The 20,657-nt window shown below is 37.0% G+C and overlaps 1 protein-coding gene across 2 annotated transcripts in view; it reads right to left on the bottom strand.

Moving 5' to 3' along the window:
* Positions 1-16,585, bottom strand: part of TBX18 (T-box transcription factor 18) — a 60,560-nt gene extending 43,975 nt beyond the window's left edge. Inside the window, exons 1-4 of one of the 2 annotated variants that reach the window (XM_089661688.1) lie at positions 16,088-16,585; positions 12,296-12,503; positions 8,962-9,063; positions 1,460-1,631 (exon numbers count right to left, since the gene is read on the bottom strand). In XM_089661688.1, the coding sequence (XP_089517814.1) occupies positions 1,460-1,631; positions 8,962-9,063; positions 12,296-12,503; positions 16,088-16,295 (690 nt within the window). In that variant the 5' untranslated portion in view covers positions 16,296-16,585. The remainder of the gene's footprint in view (positions 1-1,459; positions 1,632-8,961; positions 9,064-12,295; positions 12,504-16,087) is intronic. The other variant, XM_089661689.1, reaches the window with a different exon arrangement.
* Between the last annotated feature and the right edge of the window lie 4,072 nt (positions 16,586-20,657).

Below are 20,657 nucleotides of genomic sequence, written 5' to 3'. Positions count from 1 at the left end.
CTAAACATATGACTTTCCATACAACTTTCTCCCTAGATTCTCCTTGTATTTATAATTTCATTCTAGTGCTTCATTGTATAGGCACAGCTAAGCTAAGGCACAAGACTAATATTCTTCTCCTTTACAAACTGACAAAACTTCACTAAAATTAGCTGATTTATTTCCATTACTCTTCAAGGACAAGACTGTATCTACACATTATTTAAAAAGATAATAATTTCAAGCACCACTATAAAACTACAATCCCTTGTCTTGGATTGCTAGCAGATGTCAATTGGTTCTCTCGTTGGCAAATTTAGTAAATACATCTTGGATTAATTTGCAAAGCCCATTAAGCATTTAAAAGTTTATGTATATTTTATTGATATCAAAGTCTTACAATATTTCTTCCTGTGCTAAAATTCACATGATAGGATTTTACAAATATTAATTTATTTCACATGTTCTCTTTTAAAAATTTTGTTTCTCTACTGAATATATCCATTAAGGGATCTGTTCACTCCAAATCAACTTCCTGTACCTCTTAGGATTCCAGCACTGAGATTTCTGCATCCAAGTTCCCAGCTTTGTCTTGCTAAATCAAGATTCTTAATGCCCCTAGTACACCCATTCTAATTTAAAATAATGGAAATGTTTTCAAATTAATTATGGAGAGAATGAGTTGTGGAGACAAAGTAAACCTCCACAGATAACTATCAAGGCTGAAACCCATATGCAGAGATCTTGGTGCTGAAGTCAACAACATACTGTAAATAAGAAGCTATGAGGTAATATCTGCCATAGAATCTGTTGAAGAAATAAACATCCCACCATAAGAACCCACCAGCATTGACTTTAAGCTCAGAGGGGACTAATGCTTTAGGGTTTCTTTGCATCTGCTGGTTAGAAAGGCTTGTGGTTTTCAAAGTGAATATTGAATGCAATTAAGATGTCCTGTGATGGCACTGCATGTAAAGTTTACCCAAAAAAGCTGCATGTGTGAGTCTAAGGCTGGCCATAGGTTATGCAATTTTCTTTCCTTTAACCACGGGTTGAAGGAAAGAAAATTGCTAAATTCCTCCATCAACAAAGTCAGTGTTGATGGGGGAATCCCTCCCACTATGCTATTGCATTCTGACAGCAGAAGATTTCCCCACAGTCACCATATCTTGATTACTGCTATAGCCAGCTACTGTATAGGTCAACTTCAGTACAACCAGTGTTTCCATAGATAAATCAAACTTCGTCCGGTTCCTATTGCACCAGACAGATTTCGATCCCTCTATGGCTGGCTTAAGAGAATGCTGCTAAAGTACCAACCATTGAATAAAATTATCCAATTCTCATATGCAGTTATTATGCCATATATTTAAATGAGATGAACTTCACAAGTAACTCTAACATACAAGAAAACATAGAGTAGAATGATCACATACAAACTAGCATTACATTAAGATATTTTGTTATTGGTAATACTTACATGTCCTTGGTCATCCAGCTCGTTATTGGTAAGTTTCAGTTTATCAAAACTAATGACTTGTCTCATCCATGTCTCACCAGAGGCTGGGGAGTCTGGATGGATATAAACACGTGGGGGTACTGGAGAGTCTGCATTGCCGGCAACCATCCATTTTGAACTGTGGTAAACGTAACTGAGAAAAAGGACACAAGAATTTATTAATACTGAAACAATTTACATAATAAAGCTTTTATTCAACTATCTCAAAAAATTAATTCAGTAAAGTCTGCTTTACATATTCACTAAGGATTCATTAACTTCTAGCATTTAGTCAACATCATTAGACCCAATTTTCTTATAACTTAAAGAAATCTGTCACATATGATAAAGAGCAAATAAAACAAATTAATTTTACTTAATTAACTGGTACTATTTCTAAGTAAGCAGAAGTGTATGTATTTTTCATGCCTTACTCAGACAGGAAATAAGACAAATATCAGATAACGTCAGCTTTATTCACTTGTTTTATACAGAAGTACATTGGCCTTGAGGCACACCCTCTTTAACCTCCTTTGGACCAGCCACTGTATATACACGGCCAATTTGCTCCCCTTTTGGAAGGACATACTAGTGCATCCTCCAGGAACTGCACTCTTGTGTGAGCCTAACAGAATCACAGAATGTAAAGAAAGGCTCTTGTTAGCAGTCATGTCACGCTTAGGCTGGCCATAGATGATGAGATAACTGACCCAATTCCCTCATCCACATATTTGAAGTGGATGAGGATTCCTCTCCGCTGTGTCATTGTGGGGAGATTTCCCCACCATTAGGATATACAGATCAACACTACAGTCTATAGCCTGAGACGCTGATTGAGCAGGAATTTTTACCAACAAGGCAGATGGACAGAAGTCAGTCGGTAGATCGACTTCTGTTCAACCACAGTGGCCATATATGTCCCTGAAGAACCAGATGAGTTTAGATCCATGTATGGCCGGCTTTACTGGCTAGTAAACGGGATCAGTGTGTGAAAGAAAAGAAAGCCTTCTGACCACCAGCCAGCAACAGTTCAATCCAGTATCAGTGCCAACAGTATTAAAATACACCCTTCTACAGCCATCCACTCCTCCACGTAGTTTATGTAAGCCCTATCCTGTCTGTGATCTAACCTGTATATTACCCCTCATCTTGCATATCCTGCACATCTGTACATTAACCTTTTCACCGCCATTCACCCACTGCATGTGACCTGTACAGTAACACCTTCACGTCTTGTGTATGACATATGCAATTCTAGTGCACCATTACCAAGGTCCATGTTTAACCTCCTCAATAATGGCATGTTTCTTCATTTACAAAAAATATAAGTCAAAATTCAGATAACCTTTATTTTATAACAAAAAGTAAGAGAAACAATTTTTCCTTTTAAATGTATTGGTCTAGTTTTCCTTTACATTGTAAAAAAAAATAGGAATCCAGTGGTTAATATATACTACCTAAAGAATTCTCTTTCTCAAAAATAAAATATACAATTCATCTACCTACAGTGTTGTATAATGGAGTAATTTTTAATCAAAATATTACAGAGCTGAACTTCACACTGGCCTGGTAATGAAAAGGGTGAAACATGCTGGTGCTTATATGGTTAAAGAGATGCTGCCTAATATACATTTAGAGCAAAGCCACCCTGTAAAAAAAAAGACTTTTATACCTACCTTTCCAGCAGGGGAAACGTTCACTTTCTTGAAAAATTTCAGACACCCCTGCTGACTTCTTCTGATAGCCCCTACATCACTACTGTTTTATAATTCCAGCAAATCAGCTGAAAAATGCATAGTCAGCATTTTTCATAGTTTCACCTAAGTATTCTCAATTTTGTTCATCCTTTCAGTTGAAAGAAATTTAGTTTGTGAAATTTTCAGTGAAACACTTTGGAGTCTGTTAATTTTGCAATAACCTAGCCACCCATTTCTAAGACTGGACGTATTGGGATTGTGCTTGGTTTAGGAGCTACATATTATTTAAAGTGGCTGCACTTATAATATTGAATATTTTTTAATTGCATAGTACATAGGCACTCAACAACTTATCATAACTGTTATATAATATATGTATGAACTACGTCAACAACATGGATACAACATAACAACATATGGATGAGTAAACTGAGCAAAATGTGATTTGCACGAGGTTTGGTGAGCCCTGGAAAAAATCTGTTAAATTTGAACACAGCGACAATCCCCACTGAAGTCTATAGGAGCAACAACGTGCTAATTTGTTTCTGGCCTTTTTGAAGGCCAACCTGCAAGCTTTTGCTAAAAAGAGTATGTGTAGCTGGGTACTAACATGGGGGACAAGTACTAATGCAAAAAAAAATTAAATACTGTTTAGGGAAGAGACAGTCTTTTAAAGGAGCTTAAAGGGCAGCAATACAAATCCACTAAACAAAATGTTTTGGGAATGCTTCAAAGCCCAACTGTGGGCAAAGAAAAAAAAACTTGCAGTGGGGCCCTCTGCACTGGACTGCACTGCAAATCTTCTTGGCTCATTAATTCACGGGGGGTAAAACAAGAGGATGTATTATTTACTTTACTTCCGACTTTGGTAGGCTCCAGCACTGTTCTCTTCTCCCTGAAACCTTGAGCTATGGACAGTCCATCAGAGTTATCATGTGCAATGTAAAACTATTAGCTCAGCATTGTATGTGGAGGTGGGGGATGAGCTTGCAATCACTGCCTAAAGCAATTTGGAGAGGTGTCTGTGGGGGATCTGGCGCATTGAGGGAGCTTGCTGGAGTAGGGAGAAGGTAAGTAACGCCCACAACCCCCAATGATGTAACAAACCTTTAACCCTTGTGTGTGTGAAGAGGTGCCACTGCAAGGGTTTTTCCTTTGCTGTATCCAGAAATAGGCTTTAAACCTGAATGTGATGCTGTGGAGTAGAAGGATGTATACCTTTAAAAGGTATTTTTTTAAAACAGTGGCCATGGATAAGCCATTTAGTAGCATTAGTACTACCACTGCTAAATGACAGATCTCCACCAGCTAGTGTATATCAACAAACCTTTTTTTTAGTCAACAAATTCGTAATTTAGCAGTTGTTGCACTACCACCTTCACATGACAGATCCCTGATGGCTTGTTTGTAAACAAACAGGCCATGGATCCTTGGTAACCATACTTGGTTGATGACATCACTCTGGATCACCACCTATCTTTACATTTCAGAAGCGGTAGCGTTTGCAACAGGAATTAGCAATGGGTCAACATATTGGCTGGACGATGTAACTGATGTTGGATTTACATCATGAGATTTTTTTTTTATTTTTTAGTAAAGTACTTTTTCACAGTATGGATGTTGTTTATTACTACTTACTTTTTTGTGAATGAGTAAGAGAGTTTATTACGTACTCCTTAGGGGAGTGAATATCTGGAGACTACCTTATGGTAAAAGAGGCTTCCAGATTCAAATAACATTTCATTAATTCATGTGGGGATGAGGCTCTTTCCCCCATCAACATGGAAACAAGGTGCCTTGCAAGGGGAAAGGCTTTGCCACCCCCCTTCTCCTCAATATGGTATGGTTTCTATGATTCGGGAGAGGGTGCATGCTCAGTGCTCCCCCTTTCCTGGTCACCCAAACTGCACACTGGATAAGGATCTGTTATGAATTTCCAGGAGTACCCCCAACAAGTTTCTTAAAGGGACTGTATACCTTTTTGTAAACAATGTGTGCAGTCTCTTTGATAAAAAATACCAGTGTGCGGTATTTACAAAAGACCTTTATCTATTCATGCAACCTGGGTTTCCAGGAAAGAGAGGGCAGTGTACATGACTCCCCCCCCATTCTTTAACTATACCAGACACATTCCTCCAACATTTGAAAAGTAGATTGTAAATGTTGCAAGGCAACTTGTCCATATCTGATGAGGATAAGCCCCTTTATTCCCACATCCTGTCCTCTAAAATGGACGTAGGGGTCTATGGGGGGAACTATTGGATCCTGGAAGCTCTCTTTAGAATAAGGAGGCCTCCAGATACCCAACTTCCTTCCTAATTTAATGAGTAAGGGATACATAGTATTCCTTGTTACCTATTTACAAAAAAAATGTAAATAGCAAATTAAAACACCCACACCCTGAAAAAGTATTAGAAAAGAAACAATGTCCCCTGACGTACATGCAGTGTCAATCACATCATGAACCATTGTAGATCCAATGTAGATAAATTCAAGCACACTGAAATAAACAGTAAAGGAGGTATTATTTCCCATGTGCCTGGAGATGGCTGTGGTTCCTAGGCCCAGGCTGTACACAATTTGTCAACTCCTGTTCATCATAGTACAACCCCCCACTGCTGCCAGAGCCTCTGACACTGGACTGTAAATATCATGAGTGAGGGGTTTAGTGCCAACTTGTATATGGGTAGAAGTGGAGGCCCTGTGTAGCACCAGAACCTAGGATCAAGGGCTCTTCCCAGATACATAGAATCTGATCTGAACCTAAACATTTACCTACATTTTACTGGCATTGTTACTTTACATATATTTTACATATATTTTTATTTATATATTTTACATATATACAGTATTAAGTGACAGGTTAACTTTCAAAAGTAGACGTAAACCAGCAATAGTCTAAATTAAGTATTTTAAATATCTGCCTGAACTATCCCGTATGTACACATATATTTTTCAGAATCTATTGTACAATTTTTATTAAATGTAAGTGTTTCAAGAGCACTAAAGAGCTTTCTAGTGATGCAACGATTGTTGCACATTTCAGATTCCTCAAAGCAAAGAATAATAGAGTGCTAAGCAGTGATTGATTATAAGTTCACCAAGCTGAAACAGCCATTTGGCTAAACACTTTTTAAACATCCCCCAAAGGGAAACTGAACTAAAATAAAAAAAAATCATCCTTGGACATGCACTCATTCACTTATTAGACAAACTAATGAGGTTCATTTACTAAGGTAGTGGAGAGTGGAGATTGCAATCGCTTGTTGGTAAATAAAAGGTGAATCTGTGCTGACTTTGATTATTGCGCAAGGAAAATTAAAAATATTCACTGAGATTAGTAAATACAGTTAAACAGTCTTTACTTAAATAATCCAAACGTGTGCAAGCAAAAATGCTGTTTTTATTACTTTCTTTGCACATGATCGGGTATTTAATGCAAACACAGACATACCATATTTGCTTAAATTGATGAATATTCACTTCACAAAGTGAACATTCAATTCACGGATTAAACAGTCTCTACTCCTTTAGTAAATCAACACTAATGTGTTTTTAATGAGTCTATCAACATATGAACTAATGCCACAATGTGCTACAAATTACACTTTGGACATGGCCATACTTAATAATTCCAGCAGCAGTAGCCATACACAGCACACTTTATAGCCCTATGCAGTTTATTTGCAGCTTTCTGCAATGAGGAGACAAATTTAAACTAAAGATTCTAAAATGCCTGATTTTCCGCAACTGATTACTCAGTATGGATAGCATAAATTTAATATGTACAAATTTTTCTGCATTAGTACAGTATGCTCTTCAACACTGAGACCTTCATATTTGACAGATTAACCTTCATTTGGTTGGGTCAGTTGGTGGATCCGTAGTAAATCACTATGCATTACAGAAATTACGTTTTATGTAATATTTTTCAAAAACAATATTTTTTGTAAACTTAAATATGTAATAACGATGGCGGTTTATTGTAACAAGGCACTTCCAATGTTACATAAGGTAGCATAAATGATCTTCACAAGAAAATGCAAATTGTTAAATAAATCTTGGCATTCATCATTCATAAAATGTGAATGCCATGGATAACATAAAAGCAGGTAGTTAAAATTTTAAATGACTACATAGGTTAAAGAGCATTGTACTAACAGAAAATATGATGTAAAATCCACCCATAAAATACGTGTGTCTGTTAAAGTAGAAACAAATAACAGTTAATAAATATATGTATGGAAAACTGAACTATACTCCCTAATATTCCCAGTGGAGCACATAATATGTTTTGCAGATATGTATAAATGCATATGTATAAAACACTGAACTGCACTCCCGGTGACAAGAGACTAGTTCTGATACAAATGTGACACTGTTATTCCATCACAAATACAAATGTTATGCTGCTGTATTTCATGTTTGTAATTTATGTCTATGCCACTTAGGAATATGGAATCCCATGTACACCGTATAACAGTTTACCACTGAAAAACAGCAATTACTCTAAGCAGTCACATACTTTGCAAGCAATTACATTGTCCTTATTCTGAATGATATATACAGAAACCATTCTATAGCTGTATGTGTACAAATCCAACCATAACTGCACTGCCAAAGAATGCATTTCAAATGGACAAGTTAGATAATCAAGGGGATGATTCAGAAAAACATTATTGTACCAGCCAACCTGCTTTCCTTTCAAACACCTAATCAGGATAAGAGGAAATACATTAAAATCACTACATATAATTCAATAATCAAATACATCAATTGATGACATTTCCCTCAACCTGATAGGATACCTAAAATCTGGATGGTCCTATGGTTTCTTATTATTTTAGCCAATATTTGCAGCAGCTGTAAAAGTTATTCAGAAATACACCCAGGCAGACAGATGTATTTGATTTGTGCTTTTTATATTCTTTCTTTAATTGTGACCTCACATTAGAGCTGTTTTATGAAAGAATTAAGGCTCACGCAGAAAAGTTCTAGGGAATTTAAGTAGGAATAAAGTATATCATTTGTGGTAAAGCTGCCACATGGAAAGACTATAGATATATATATATATATACACACACACAGTATATATACAGTGTGTATATATATATATCACACCATCATCAAAATCACAAATATGCAGCTGCAAAACATAGAAATTATTATATAAGCAATTCTGCCATTTCAAACATTAAAAGTGAATAGATATAATCATCAATGACCTTAAAGATTAAAAGTAAAATTGATATAAACATAAATCAGTAACCTCAAACATGAAAAGCAAAACTGACTATAACCACACATCATCAACAACTAAAACTAAAATTCTATCTATCTATCTATCCATCTATCTATCTATATACACACATATTTAGGAAACAGCTGCTGAGTGACACAATTTGAACTTCCACTTTAAGCTTTTATGCTGTATTGCAAAAAAAAGTTACAAATAAAGCATGGTCATTTAAGCAATGCAATCAATATTCCTGACACAAGGCTAAGCAAGGGGATAAGGGCCATAAATAATTATAATTCACATACATATAATTAAATCATATAAATCTGTACGCTGAATTAGATCCTTAGAGACCAAAATAACAAAGTTTCACATCACTACCAAACAGCAGATGTTGCATATACACATATAGGCATTCTCATGCGGCAATCATCATATGTAATGCACACGTCCCTACATCCCAAAATATCCTCAGCAAGCTTCTTTCAAAGCAGATTTGAGTGACAGCTTACAGCAAATGTACACGTGCACATTCGTTGCATATTTACCGATATCTTTTATTGTCCACAGGCAGTATATCCATGGCTATATAGTATTGTTGATGTGGATCTAGCCCAGAGATCTTCACTCTCATAGCTGGAAACATCCGCCTGTAATACAGATTTACAGAAATTGTATATAAATGTTATACAGCTCTTTCTTAGAAGCATGCTAAACTTCTTTCTTTATGTTAATTATAAAAGAATTAATGCTCATGCATTAATTATGAAAAAAACTAAAATACAGTATCTGATTCTTGTTTCCAAATTGTAAAAATTAACTTATAAAATCTCTTTCCAGACTAAGGCTTCATCCACACTGAGGCTTTTGTAAATGCTTTTCTCCTAGCAGGAAAAAGCAGCTTCAAAAACGCCCTGAGCCAAATTTTTGCATACAAGTTTAGACACGTCAAGCACTTGAATGTTTATTTATTTCATTGGCCAAAATATTAATTTATTCTGGCCACTGAAATGAAAAAAAAAAACACTCAAGCACTAAACGCACCTAGCGCTTAGGTGCATTTTTGCAAACAAGTTTAGGCACCCCAAGTGCTTGGGCATTTTGTTTATATCACTGGCCAGAATAATAATTTATTCTGCCCATTGAAATTAAAAAAACACTCAAGCACTAAACACGCCTAGCACTTAGGTGTGTTAAGACACATTTACACACATTTAGATGCGCTGGGCATTCTTTCTGCCCTAAACCTCCTCTCCTGAACAGGATTGTGGTGCATTCAGATTTCTGACCCTAAACGTCTCCAAACACCTATGTATGCAAGGACACATAGGCTAACACAGAGAGGTATTTAGGGGAAGAAAAAAAGTCAAACAATTTTTAAACAGGCACTTGAAAGCTACAGTGTACATGAGGCCTAGTAGTGATTCCCAGGGAGAAATGAAGTCAACCTGTCTAGGCTGCCTTTAAACAACCATTCAGCTAGAGGAACTATTATTGGTATGGCTACATGAGGAGTTTTAATGAAAAAGTGTAAAGAATAATAATAATGCATAAGGCCTAGTGACCCATACCAGATAATTCATCAAAACAAGAGAAAAGAAAATGAAAAGAAAAGAAAATGAGCACCAAAAAGAAATGATACTTACAACAACCAATCAAATTCCTGATTCATCTTTCACAAAGGTAAAAATTGATTGGTTGCCCTAGACCAGGGGTCTCCAAACTTTCTAAACTTTCTAAACAAAGGGCCAATTTACTGTGCTTCAGACTTTAGGGGGGCCAGAGTGTGGCCAATATGAGTAGAACATATCCTGGCATCAGTGGGGTTAAACAATGTCCCATCATTGGTGTCAGTGGGAGAAAAAGTACCCCATTGTTAGTGTCAGTGAAAGGAATAGTGCCTCAAGGGCTGGATGAAGGCAAGCAAAAGGCCCTAGGCCACAGTTTGGAGACCCCTGCCCTAGACAACAACCCCATTTGTATGTTCACTTGTTTATAAACCTCCCTGTTTCTTTGATCACCCTCTCAGAAATCAATCAAATGTCACCTCTTATCAGTGAGTGAAATCAATAAAATGAAACAAAACTGCAGATTAGTCGTGTTGCCCATTTTGCATATTGCCCTTTCCCTTATGGCGCAATCCCAGTAACAAGCTGGCCAATATATTGTAAACCCCCATATCCTGATTGCTGAGGATGCAGCAAACTTCAGCCCTCCAGATAAATGTAATCCCCAGAGGATTCTGGGAAGATTTATGAGGACTCTGTGTCCAGTTAGAGCCCTGGTGTATGGCAGACCCTCTACAGAGGCACTGACAGCCAAGAAAATGTCTTCATATTTTCTAAGTCTGTGCACCTGTAAAACACACAGCCTTTGGCTGAAAATCCACTGGACAAATGCTGCATTGTGCCGACTGGAACAGCATTTAGATCACTGCTATAGAGGCACTGAAATGTAGCCTGTAACACATGGATTTAATCAAATATGTTTTTGCAATCTTTAATAAGCTGAGTTCCTTGTATAATATCCAGGTTTCCTTGTACATCTGTCTTTGAACCATGTCTTTTCTGAAGAAGACGGAATTCATGGATCTCGCTCTAATGAGCACTACACAGACTCAGCTCCATGTTAAGGGCTGATAAAATAGACTTGCCATCTGTAGTCACTTCATCATGCTGTAAGTTTCAATTTAGGTGTTGGGACCCTATACTGATATCTTTAAAATATGTAAATCTAGATGTCCAATCTCCCTGCGGAGTGAGGCAAAACGCTTATAGTAAACATCTGTAAGATCAGCATTGTTTGATGGTCGGAGTGAAAGTGGTGACATCAGTGCTAGGAAGGAAATCTATGTGGATGTGTTCCTTAGCAGAATCACTGAGTCAGAGACCCAAGTCAGCCTGTCCTAGGCAGTTCTTAAATCAGAAGTAAGCTCCTATCTTGACCTAAGCCAACATTTGTTGACACACTGCTGGCACTGTTATCACACAACCCAGACCAGCCTTCACATACTTGTAAACCTAGGAATTAACCTATATGCTAACTATAACTAGGATTGCATCTCACATTTTTATACAGTTTGATAATCTGCGGTTGCTTTAGGCAACCCGTTTTTTCCTCCACTAGTCCTACTGGGGGAGATTTACTAAAACTGGTGCACACAGGATCTAGCGCAGCTGTGCATAGCAACCAATCAGCTTCTAGGTTTTATTCTCAAAGCTTAATTTAGCAGGATGAAGTTAGAAACTGATTGGCTACCATGCACGGCCGCACCAGATTCTGTGTGCACCGGATTTAGTCAATCTCCCTCAGTATGCCTAATGGAGGGAAAATAGGTTGCCTAAAGCGACCAAAACATTATCAAACTGTACAAAAATGTGAGATACAATCATAGGTATTATGAACACTTCACACCTCATGGGTTCATAAATCGGCTTCAGGGTTCCTTTTTATCCTTGATTTTGTCTATTTTTTTACTACTGGCAGAGATGCTGGCCTCATATCCTCAGCTCCAGGTGAATATCCCTTAACCAGTGTGAGAAATCCAGGTTTTGAGGTAGGCTGCAGTCTAGGTAATGGCAGAGGTGATTAACAGTGCATGGTGTTTATCCAACAAATACATCATGATGGAAATATTCTAAGTGAAATAACTGGCCTCTATCAAGGAGCAGGGAGCCAAGACATGTCTAGGAGGATGTCACTGGCCCCCTGGCAATCACCCTACATCCAGCATGATGATGGATAGCCTTAGGCTTGGCTGCTCTCTGTGTCTGAAAGAAAGCTCATACACATTTACACCAAGCTACTTCACAGCATTCCTTACATCACCCTCAACATTTCCACTGAGGACTAGAAACCTCCATCAATGAAGAGATCTCTCACCTCCCGGCCTTGGTGATGATCATCTCTGTTCCGATCTCATGGAAGCGCTTCCACAACTCTGCTCCCTGCAGATCCACACGAATCACCGAGGAAGAGGAGCCCGCCGGGGCCGACACCACCGGGGCCGACACCACGGGGGACGTCAGGGGGGGACTGCACGACCCAGCTGCTGCCTTCACTCCACCATACGAGTCCTCACTGGGAGCTGCTGGGAGCACACAAGGGTCGGGAGTCAGGGCCACCGCCTGGTCTACTACACGCAACATAACCACACATCTGCACGATCAAGGCGAGATATACATCTAGCTATATACTTCGAAATATAACCACTAGAACTAGACTACAACCTCTAGACAATATTATAGCTAGATTGTATGAGATCAAAAACAGAAATGTAACAATACAATACAAATCTCCATGTGAGCAACAGCGTGTAAGCAGCAGTATGCGAAAAATATATTATATATATATATATATATATATATATATATATATATATATATATATATATATACAAACAAGGGGAGTACCGCACCTGGACCCAGTGGACCCCCAATCATCCAGACTGTCCTATCAAGCTATCATATATATCAAAAGGAGATCCAAGGGTTTCAGCACTTAATGATATTTTAGTACTAAAATAAATAGATACATATACTAATATACTAATAGACATTTACGAAACACCTTTGTATATTTAGCTATTTTTTTAGTAAAAAAATGAATGTTGCAACCCTTGAAACGAATATATATATATATATATATATATATATATATATATATATATATAAAACAGTTTACACATATATATGTGTATATATATATATATATATATATATATATAGTATTCTGGGGTTTTTTTCATACACACATATATATTATATATAATGTTGCAAGAGAGATGCAAGAGCAAGAAGTATCTTTATAAAGACATTTACAATATATAAATCTCCTTCCTTGATGTATTCTATTTTTTTCTTGCTTGCATTCTATAGAGAGATTTTGCTCAGAGGTGTGAGCACTGGGCAGATATAAATTCCATCAGCTAGGCAATATATAAACAACACTCCTAATTTTGGAAAATGTATCAATGTAAAGGGACAATGACAACTTAAGGGGAAAAAGTTAATATTTAAAATCTAAAAGATGAAGAACACATTCCGGGCCTGCGATTCGATGTAATTATTAGTTCAAATGTAAGTGAGGATTTGTTCCTAAATTAGATGTTTTATACAGTGCGTGTAGTGGGTCAATTTTGCTACAGAAAATATGCTGAAAATAATGTGTGTGTGTATATACTGTATTTTATTATATATAATTTATTAGTGACGCCTAGGTGAAACTCCTCTGCAACGTTGATGATATATATACACAGAAGAGAGATAAAGATATTTACATACATATAGATGCAGATATAAGGGTTTTCATTTTTAAGGATTTCACCGAAAAGACACATTTTCGAATGGAATTCTGAAATTGTGAAAATGTGTGAATCTAGGGTGAAACGTTTGTAATTCTTAGGTGAAAACATTGATAAATAGATCCCTAGAGATATTTAAGGAATATTTGGAATTAAAGCTTTATATAAGCATAAATTTAATATCTTTGGAAATATGAAGATAGATAAATAGATAGATAGATAAATAGATAGATAGATAGATAGATAGACTGATAGACATATACAGAGATGGATGTAAATCTTAGCATTAATAAGATATAGATATGGATATATATATATATATATATATATATATATATATATATATTAGAAATATGAAGATAACAGTTTTAAATCGCTTTAGAAATATAAAGAACAAATTTAAATATTTTTTGGATAGATAGATTTTTTTTATTTGAGACAAAAAGATAGACGAATGAAGTATAGTTTCCTGGTTAGTGAACGGTAAGTAGTCCTTCTGCCCTGGCTAGGGAGCCTCCTAGAGCAGTGTGCTAATGAAGTACTAGTACTACATCTAATGGAGTACATCTGTTAAGGAAGGAAGGTACGTCTATTAAAAGTAAGGAGAGCACATCTATTATAAGTGGGCTATAGAGAAGGGGGTGCATCTAATAGAGTACATGGAATATAGAGAATGGAGGTAAATTTATTATAGAGAAAGGGGTCATCTCTTATAAAGAAGGGGGTTCATCTGTTATAGAGATTGGGTAATATATCATAAAGAAGGGGGTACATTTATCGCAGTATATGGATTATAGAGAAAGGAATACATCTATTATAGAGAAGACAGTTTATCTATGGGGGGGGGGGACATCTAATGGAATTCATGGGTTATAGAGAAGGGAATATGTCTCTTATAGAGAAGGGGGTCCATCTATCATAAATAAGGGGGTTCGTATTTTATAAAGAAGGGGATTCATCTATTATAAGGCAGGGGGTTTATCAATTTTAGAGAGGGGTTTTATCTTTTATAAAGCAGGGGGTTCATCTATTATAGATGAGGGGGTACATTTAGTGGAGTACATGGATTACAGAGCAGGGAATACAACTAATATAGAGAAAGAGATACAGCTATTATAGAGAAGAGGGGAAAACCAATATAAAGATAGGGAGTTCGTCATCTGTTTTAGCGAAGGGGGTGGGGGTCATCTAATAATAAAGAAGGAGTTCTTCATCTATTATAGAGAAGGGGCTTCTTCATCCATTATAGAGAAGGGGGTAGATCTATCATGGAGAAGCAGGGCACGTGTATGTATGTGTATGTATGTGTATGTGTGTGTGTGAGTGTGGGGGGGGGGGTAATCTATTATAAAAAAAAGTGGGTTCATCTATTATAGAGAAGACTAGATCTATCATAGAGAAACAGGGCACATGTGGGGGGTACATATATCATAGATTAGGGGGTTAATCTATTATAGAGAAGGAGGCAGATCTATCATAGAGAAGCAGGGCACATGGGGGTACATCTATTAGAGAGGGGGGGTTCACCTATCATAGAGAAGGGGGTAGAGCTATAATAGAGAAGAAGGGCACATGGTGGGGGGTTACATCTATTATAGAGAGGGGGTTTCCCTATTATAGAGAAGGGGGTAGATCTATCATAGAGAAGCAGGGCACGTGTGTGTGTGTGTGTGTGGGGGGGGGGGGGGGGGTTACATCTGTTATAGAGAAGGAGGTAGATTTATCATAGAGAAGTGGTGTAAATGTATGGGGGGTAGCTCTATCCCAGAGACGTGGGGTACATGTATGGGGGATAGACCTATCCCAGAGAAGTGGGGTACATGTATGGGGGTTAGATCTATTCCAGAGAAGTGGGGTACATGTATGGGGGGTAGATCTCTCCCAGAGACGTGGGGGATATGCATGGGGGATAGATCTATCCCAGAAGTGGGGTACATGTATGGGGGGTAGATCTATCCCAGAGAAGTGGGGTACATGTATGTGGGGTAGATCTCTCCCAGAGACGTGGGGTACATGTATGGGGGATAGATCTATCCCAGAAGTGGGGTACATGTATGGGGGGTAGATCTATCCCAGAGAAGTGGGGTACATGTATGTGGGGTAGATCTATCCTAGAGAAGTGGGGTACATGTATGGGTGGAAGATCTATCCCAGAGAAGTGGGGTACATGTATGTGGGGTAGATCTATCCTAGAGAAGTGGGGTACATGTATGGGTGGAAGATCTACCCCAGAGACGTGGGGTACATGTATGGGGGGGTAGATCTATCCCAGAGAAGTGGGGTACATGTATGGGGGGTAGCTCTATCCCAGAGAAGTGGGGTACATGTATGGGGGTGGGGGTGGATGTAGTGCAGAGTGGCAGTGCACTCACAGGCTCCCAGTATCCCGCACACAGAGTGCTCCAGCTCGGTGACCGCACAGTGAAGTTCGGCTCCCTCTGCAGAGCTCCGGTCGCCATGGCCATCCTCCAGCTTCCTCTTCTTCTTCCTCTTCTCCTTCTCAGCCCCGATGAGAGCCTCCACGGAGAAGGCATGTGCCTTGAGGCTCATGGTACAAGGTGACCTCCTCTTGTCTGCCATGGATCTCCGGAGCAGAGAGCAGGCTTTAAGGCATTAGGTGTAATCCAGTCGTGTCCTAGTCCCGGCAATGTTCAGTCCCTCCACCCTGGGATGGGAAGTTTCCTCTGCCTTGTCTCCCTCCTCCTCCTCCCCTCTCTGCTCCGAGCTCTGACTCGTCCGGAGGGCCAGCACCGACTGACGCGGCTTCCAGAACTCCGGACACAAATTCGAGCTGAGAATTGCAATTTGTAGCCTGGGACTGTCAGCACTTGTAGAGGAGAGCGCTGGGAAGAACTGGCTTCATTAGTGACAATAAAGCTGCGGGACAGGGAGGAGCCGTCACATGTGTCAATCATACGATCATCTGACCAATCACAGTGCCATCATTAGCGCAGAGCCGGACCTATTTCCAAATTAGGTGGGGAAGGTCTGAGCTGGTCATGTCCCCAAGCCTGGAACCCTGCTCTCCCCATTCATCCCACCAATACTGCGCTCACAGCCCATTCTAGTCCGAGCAGTCCAGGCAAACATCTGCTCCCATATTAACTATGGCCACAATTTGCTGATCAAGCAAACAACGTTGGGACAGTCCATTACACACGGATTTACTAAAGGAGCTGAAAGTCTGCACACATCCAAGTATGTGAATGCTCATTAAGAGTATCCAGTCATGTGCCCATCAAAGAGGGAATCGGGAATTGGATTGTCACATGCTTGCACAATTAAATCCAATATTCACACAATTTATTGTTGAACATTCTTAGTTGTTTTATCAATATAACAATCAAAATCAGGCAATCGATCAATTCACTGCAACTATAGAATATATATATGTATATATATATCTATATATCTATATATCTATATATATATTTCTGCTATAGTATATTCTACAATGTGCAGTGTAAAGATATATATATATATATATATATAGCTGCTATAGTATAGTCTACAATATACAGTGTAACAGTGTAGAGAACACACACACATATATATATATATACAATTATTATAGTATACAGTAAATAACTCTTCAGTAATTCAGCTTCAATGGATCTAGTTCTCTTTAACTTAAAAAAAAAATAATTATATATATATATATATATATATATATATATATTTGTAAAGATATATATAAAGAGAGAGAGAAAATGAGAGAGAGTGAGTGAGAGAGAAAATTACTCCATTAGTAATTCAGCATGTCTGTCTGTAGCCATTGCAACGATAGTATACTGTATATATGCTGCATAACTCTTTTAGTGATTCAGGATCAATAGTCACTGCAACTATAGCATATATATAAGCAATATATAGTATAACATATAGAATATATAGTGCATATCTCTTATAGTGTCAATGGCTGTAGCAATTGCAACTATAGTAGTAATTCTGCATCGATAGTCATTGCAACTATAGCATATATATATATATATATATATATATATATATATATATATATATATAATATACAGTATAGTATACAGAATATATAGTGCATAACTCTTTTAGTAATTCAGCATCAATAGTCACTGCAATTATTGCATATGTATATAAATATACCCTTTTTAGTATGCCAGGATCAATGGCTCTAGTGATCGCAACTAAGGTATATTTATATAGTATCTAACCTTTTTAGTAATTCTTCAGCAATAGCTCTAGTCACTGCAACAAACAGTGTATAACTCCTTCAACGTAATATAGCTTTTAGTAGTAAGTCAGCATGGATGACTCTAGTTATTTCAAATATGGTATATATATATATATATATATATATATATATATATATAGTGTATAATTCCTTTAGTAATTCAGCATTAATGGCTCTAGTCGCAGTATAGTAACTATACTCTGTACATAGTACAGAGTAATGGCTCTAGTCATTGAAACTATAGTGTATATACATATATATGTGTGTACTTTAGAATTCCTTTAGCAATTCGCCATCAATGACTCTAGTTGTTGCAACTATAGTATATACATAGTATATAACCCCTTTAGCAATTCAGCTTCAATGATTCTAGTCATCTAGTCATTGCAACGATAGTCGTGTAGCAGTATAGTACAGTGTATATGTAGTGTATAACCTTTTTCAAGTCTATTATTACCTCTAACGTCACTTATCTTCCCCATAGGAAATCCATTTTTACAGTAGATTGGCCACAAAATGGTTAATAATGGTAAATATTTCTTTAAGTTGAAATTTAAAAGGCATTTACGACTTGGGGTGTTGCATCAGGTGTCAGGGTCCCATTAACTATCTGTACATGAGCCACAGAACTTGTAAAAGGATCTTGGGATTCTGGGTAATATTTTGGGACACAATCAAGTGAACTTTTGGACAGAATGGCAAACTTTAGTTGGAGATGTAAACACGTTCCAGTAACATCATTAAACATATGGGGCTCTTGCAAGTTATGCTCTAAACTTTATGCATGCATTTTCATCTCAATTAGTCAGGTTTTCACCTAATTATAGTATAATTTTATCACACTGGCTGAGGCTTTTCCCTTCCTAAAACAAGAAGAAGATTGGTGTTTTTACCACAGTAAGTTGAATTTAGCACCTTAATAAAAAGTTAAGGCTTCCTTTTTATAGGTTGAGAAGGTTTATGCTGGGAGTTGTTAAAATGTTTAGAGGTGCAACGGGATGGAGGACTTCACAGCTTTCCTGACTGAGAAGAAGGAAATAGAACTTTGTTCCCAGCATACCCTCAGCCTCTAAGTCTCTCACATACAGCTCACTTGTGTTGGCTGGAACCTGGGGATCTCAGGGTATGCACACATGTGGGCTGCATTTTTTTTCCTTTCTTTAACTCTTGCTTTGCAATCAGACAATGAAAACAAAGACTAATAACTACACCAAATGATTATTATTATTCTACTACTACTACTACTACTATTACTACTACTTATAATAATAATAAAAGTAGTAGTAGAATAATAATAATAATAATATTAATACAAATACTACTACTACTGATAATAATAGTAATAATAATAATAATAACAATAATAATAATAATACAAACACTACTGATAATAATAATAGCAATTGCTATTATTATTATTATTTGTATCATTGTAATAACAGCAACAACAACACACAATTATTATTATTATATATAATAATAAAAAATCAATAAGCCTTTATTTTTTGTGTTTTTTATGAAAGAAAAGGGGATTTCGAGGATTTTTTCATCTCACGATACTAGCTAATCAGTGAGAAGTCAGTCATTTTCATTAGTTATTTCTGGTAATCACAATATTCTATTTTCGATCAGCATTATGTTCAGTTTGATCGATTTAGGCTGGGGTTATGAAATAAAGGTGCTCTCAGTTGCTATTAACAGTAGCTGGGGTACAGCAACCACGTGTAGGACCTGGGAGATCACATTTGCTAAAAAGTAATTGCATAATTCTAATACTTTATAACAAGTTAAACTGTTGTATATATTGAATTGCTGTATGGGTTAGTTGGAGCAGAGGTAACCAAGCACAGGACTCTAGCCCTGCGATAGCGACTGGAGGTATCACTGAGTATATATATATATATATATATATATATATATATATATATATATATAGTATTCTATTTATAACATTTGAAATAGCTATCTTTGTTCGATGAATATTTTGTGCTAAATATTTGATGAACGCACAAACAGTATGCCTGCATGAAGAAAATATTACTACTGCTACTACAAACAACAATAATAATAATTATTATTATTAATATTAGTAGTAGTAGTATTGTCTTTTTGGTGATTACTTTATGTAAACGTGTCACTTGCTTTGTTAAGATACATATTTACTAAAACTGGAAAAGACAGTATCTGGAACAGTTGTGCGAGGCAACCAATCAGCTTCGTTCTTTCATTTTGCAAGCTTAACTGAATAATGAAGCTAGTAATTGATTGGTTACTATGCCCAGCTGCACCAAATTCTGCTGCTCTAGTTTTACTAAATTCCCCCCAGAGATCTTTGCAATTTTCCTGTTGTAGATTACTCATAAATCTACAACATGACATAACTGACTAGGTAGTGCAGAGATATTGTAAATTATATATATATATATATGGAAAAAAACACGATGTAACATTTACTTAATTAGCAACGTGGGGTATTGGGCACCTCACTTTAATGGGTAAACGGAAATTGTTGAATTAATTTCAAATCATTTCAAAAGTTATAATATACACAGCATGGAAAGCAATGTTATTATTTAAGTAAAAACTAAAAAAAAAAAGTAATCGAATACACTGACTCTTGTATTTCTTGTATTCTTGAATGACAAGCCAAAGATGCAGGCGCTGTAATAAACGAAATTAGAACCATTTCTTCTGATCTACAGCAGCCACAATGTTGCAGTTTTCAGCAGGTGATG

This window comes from Staurois parvus, unplaced genomic scaffold, assembly GCF_062004578.1.
Source record: "Staurois parvus isolate SC_StPar_1 unplaced genomic scaffold, SC_StPar_1.0 ptg001370l, whole genome shotgun sequence".
Taxonomy (NCBI): Eukaryota; Metazoa; Chordata; class Amphibia; order Anura; family Ranidae; genus Staurois; species Staurois parvus.
This window is presented reverse-complemented; position numbering and strand designations above follow the sequence as displayed.